Source organism: Acanthisitta chloris, unplaced genomic scaffold (genome assembly GCF_000695815.1).
Source record: "Acanthisitta chloris isolate BGI_N310 unplaced genomic scaffold, ASM69581v1 scaffold821, whole genome shotgun sequence".
Lineage (NCBI taxonomy): Eukaryota > Metazoa > Chordata > Aves > Passeriformes > Acanthisittidae > Acanthisitta > Acanthisitta chloris.
Window position 1 is genome coordinate 37797 of NW_008656295.1, and position 4553 is coordinate 42349.

At 36.9% G+C, this 4553-nt stretch overlaps 1 protein-coding gene across 1 annotated transcript in view; it reads left to right on the forward strand.

The window, feature by feature from the left end:
* The window catches only part of LRCH2 (leucine-rich repeats and calponin homology (CH) domain containing 2), a gene marked incomplete at its 5' end in the record, with an annotated part of 29308 nt that extends 27342 nt beyond the window's left edge, over positions 1-1966 (forward strand). The window contains 2 exons of the mRNA XM_009084244.1: positions 339-416; positions 1527-1966. Coding sequence (XP_009082492.1) covers positions 339-416; positions 1527-1646 — 198 coding nt within the window. The remainder of the gene's footprint in view (positions 1-338; positions 417-1526) is intronic.
* Between the last annotated feature and the right edge of the window lie 2587 nt (positions 1967-4553).

Below are 4553 nucleotides of genomic sequence, written 5' to 3' on the forward strand. Positions count from 1 at the left end.
TGGATGGGGCCTTGAGCAACTTGGTCTGTTGGGAGGTGTCCCTGCCCAGGGCAGGGAGTTGGGACTAGATGATCTCTGAGGTCCATTCCAACCCGTTAATGTACTATGAAACTATGAACATCATGAATGATGTTTACCATACAGATTTGCTTCATTTGTCACTTCACCTTTTCTGGAAGAAGCATTAAACAAGGCTCAGAAGTTTAGCTGAAGAGCTATTTTTACATACTGAGTCTTCATAGAATGTGGTTTGTGTTTTAACAACTGTAGGTGAATTTACATTAGAAATATTTAGTCCTTCACAAACATCTGATGAAGATCTAACTTTGTCTTTGCAGCCTAAACTCAGTATGGCAAAGTGCCGAAGAAATGTTGAAAACTTCCTGGATGCTTGTAAAAAACTGGGTGTTCCACAGGTACACTAATTGCTTTATTGACTTAGCCACAGAAAATCTCAGCACATACTGAAGTTGGAGGGTTTGGGGGTGCTCTATTTGGGGAGCAATAGTGATTATAACACTGACCAGGGAACTTGAAGATGTGAACAGAAATTCCATTTTTGGCCTATGGAACTTGAGGTACTTTATGGGTTTCTAGTCAGTTCTTTACAGTAAAAATAATACTGAGCTCCTTGTAAAATAAATTTTTGTCTAAACAAAAGAACTGATGGGAGTGATGTTTTAATATTTGAAAGTCTTGAATTTAGCAACTCAGTTTGGCATGAATTCAGTGTCTGCCTAGGAAATACCCTACATTTGCAGAAGTATGTAGCCTATCTGATTTGCTGTCTTCTGTAGCACAGCCAGAGTTGCAGCCCATTATTTGTGTGCTTCTGTTGCCCAAGTTCACCCGCTCACCTCTTTGTATAAGGGGAAAACCCCTAAAAATTTGTTCATTTCCTGCATATTATGAGACAAAATCTCCCTTGATCCTTTTTAGTGCCACAAGAAAATTAATTAATGGATTTAGAAGCCTGGATTGCTGCTCTGCCGCAGCTTCTGTGTAGTATGGAGCCACAGGCCATTCAGAAATTAGAGATACCAAGATTTGCCTACTGAATTCCATGTGATGTCAGCTGGCAGTTGGGCAAATTGTCCAGCTTGTGCTGAATTTTGAAACTGAAAGATGACTTTCTTGGGGAATGGCTCATTATTGAGTCTGTCAGCAATTCCCAAGGGAAAAATTGGTAATAAGTCTACAAAACAAGGAAAGGAGGAAGAAGGCCACTGAGCCAACAGCATCCATCAGCTTGTTTTTCTTGCACTGCTTATGAAAAGAAAGTCTTTGACTTTATGAAATTAATAATCTTTTGGTATCTTCTGATGTTGTCAGTGTTTAACACTTTAAACAGATCTTCACCACAAGTTCCTGCCCTTTCTGTTGCTGTGGAAAACCACATGTGAAATTTAAGGCGAAAGAGACTTTCCTGTGCAGAAGTCTTAGCAATATGTGTGTGACTTCAGAGAGAATGTGTCACCCACCTTGGGGACAACTGGATGTAACTTGTTCCATGTACTGTTTTGCAGGAGAGACTTTGCTTGCCTCATCACATTCTGGAGGAGAGGGGTCTGGTGAAGGTTGGCCTCACAGTTCAAGCTCTGCTTGAATTGCCTGCATTGAAAGTATCTCAGCTTTCTTCCATGTGATGTGACTCCTTGGAAGCTAAGACAACTTCCCATTTGCTTTGTTGATATGGATTGCTCTGAGGCAACTCAGCCTCCTCCATGGGAACATCCAAGCCATCAAAAATTCTCTGTCCAGATGCTGTAGAGAGCCTTACTTTGGAGTTGTGATGAAAACCTTGAAGTCAGTTCACAGCTAAAAGAACATAATTATTCCTTTTTCTTTTGTAATTGGATGTACAAAGAGATCGTGGTAGCATCAGGTTCTCTTCCTATTTAAGTTACAAGCTGCCATTTCACATCTCAGTGTTACAGTTACATGCTGGATTGCTTTTTTTACATTGGCAATGTGGTTTGAATGATTTTAGCAGTACAAAGCACAGCCACTGTCACTTTAATCTTTGGAGTCAAGCATTTGATTTGAAGCTAAGACAAAACTGTAACGATGGGATGATGGTAAATGTGAGCAACTGATCACTTGTAATCCCCTTTCACTCTCTGAAAGCTTAATATTTGCATTCTTTACTTTTTGCACTCCTGATTGTAACTTAGGCACTTCAAACATTGCCAGTATTGAGTCTGAGTGTGTGGTGATTACACAGAACAGCACACAGTGGGAAGAGGCCACATCTTATTGAGTTTTTCCAGTCTAGGTTGGTGCCAAATATTTTATTTTCAGTTGTACTGTAGATTGTTTACATGTGAAGTGCCTGTGGAATTGATAACTCTTAATAGTCTTAAACATTTTTGAAATTTCTTTGTTTAAAACAGATAAAATGAAAATTTTTTAATATTTTAATAGTTTTTTTGTAAAATCAGTATGTGAAGATTTAAGTAATACTTCACCTTTTTGATGTTGGGTGTTTTTTGTTGCACAATTTAATTGGTTATTTTGTTGTCTAAGAATTAGAAAATACTGTAAATACTTTTTATTTATGATATTTAATTTGATAATACCTAATTCCTATTGGTTTAATGTATTGTTGGACATAAAAAAAAGTTTGCTTTTCTTTGTTTGGGACAAACAACTACACAAGATGAATACGACATGAGGACTAGTGATTCATACAGAGTAATTTAGGACGTTTTGATAAAACTGCCAAAATCTCAGGTTTATGCTGTGACTTTCAGGATTTTGTGTACTATTTTTCCTGATCTCACATGACATTTTTACAACAGGTGTATCCATCATTCAGTTGGGAAGTACCAGTGTTTCTCTTTTTAGTGTTTATGGGATTTATTGTGTAATTTACCTAAGTGTGTCAGCACACAGGTCAGTTTGTACAGATGTCACTGTGCTGAGACATAGATTTTTGCTGGAGAAATGTGAAAATTACACATTTCCACTGTGGTGGATTTTGGAAACTTCTGAGTTGTTGTATTTGTTTGATTCTGCACAAATTCTTGGTGTTTTGAGACCCTTCTGAAACCACACACAGTTGAGTTCTCCAAAAAATAGCAAAGAATTTCATTATTTTAGGAGTAAACCTGTGTATGTTAGTTTGTTCTCCATGAATAGTTAGCTCAATTGAGAAAATGCCTAGAGTGTCACAGATTTTCACGCTGTTGTTTTCAATTGAGGAGTATGTTTGCCAAGCAGGTAACAAGATTTGGTTCTGTTCTTTCCAATTGCTCAAGGCCCCATGTGATATAATTCATAATAGAACAGGGGAGGAGTATTGTGTACTCCATCTATTGTAGTCCTTAAAGTCAGTAGCTGACAGGAAAAATAACCTTTTTCTGATGACAAGTTTAACAACTTACTTTTAAATCCATCTAAACAAGCTGGTGCATGTGTAATAGTTAAAAACCACTATTTATATAGTGTTTGCTTAAAATAAGCTCATGGAGAGCTGGTGTATAGCTCCATTTGCAAAGTCCTAGCTGTAAATCTTAGATTAGATAAAAGTGTTTAAGGAAACTGGATTGCTTTGCCCTTTGAAATATGATATTTCACATCTCTGTAATTGGTTTTTAGTACTCATTTTAACAACTTCCGTCTCTGTTTTTCATTAAAATGTCTGAAAAGTCATGCAAAAAACGGCAATGAAAAATTTATTCACTAAGCAAAATGCTTGTGTACTCCATTTGAAGAGCACAACCATTTGGAAATGGTCCTTGTCTTTCATTTCATTGTTGTTAATACCAGAGCAAAGTTCCAGTTCAGTGTTAGCCATAGAAGTGTTAACTATAAGTTCTGTCTTAAACTGAACTACTATTTCACTGTCATACTTAAATAAGTTTGCTGATCTTAACTTTTTTCGTACTTGAACTCATTTTCTAAAGTTACATCACAGTGTAAACATTAGGAATTCCCTTGATGCAGCTGCTGACCAGTTGGGGTTTTTCAAAGCTCTTTGTAGTAACTTGCAAACTGGATATGACACTTATGTACTCAGTCTAAACTGTATTTCTGAAAACTACTTCTAAAATAACTTTATTTTTACTCCTTTATTTTACTCCTCTTCCCCACAAACTTGCTAGAACCACTCTTGCTTTGTCATTCCTTGCAAGTTGTGTCCTTCTTGCTTATGGGGAAGGAGAATCATGATTTTTCCAGGGCTTCCTTTTTAGCATTGCAAAGATTAAAGCCTTCAGGTATCCTTAGGAACAATGTGAGAAGAGATCCCCTGTGCCTGGATGCCTCTTTTCTCATCTTTAACTGTTTTTACAAATAATACTAATAATAATAACAACCTAAAGCCTTACTAAAATTGGCTGTTACTGTTGTGACTTCTACAGGAGCAACTGCAAAAATTATGCTAAAGTTTTGAATTTTCAGTTTTAATTTCCAAGCAACCTGTGGGAATAGTTGCTGTTCTTCTCCATACAAGAATTTGCCTACTCACTAAGGCTAACGTCTATGTTTCTTTCAAGAGGATCTCTACTTGAAAAGCAAAAACAAAGAAGCAAAGCACCACCCCAAACACT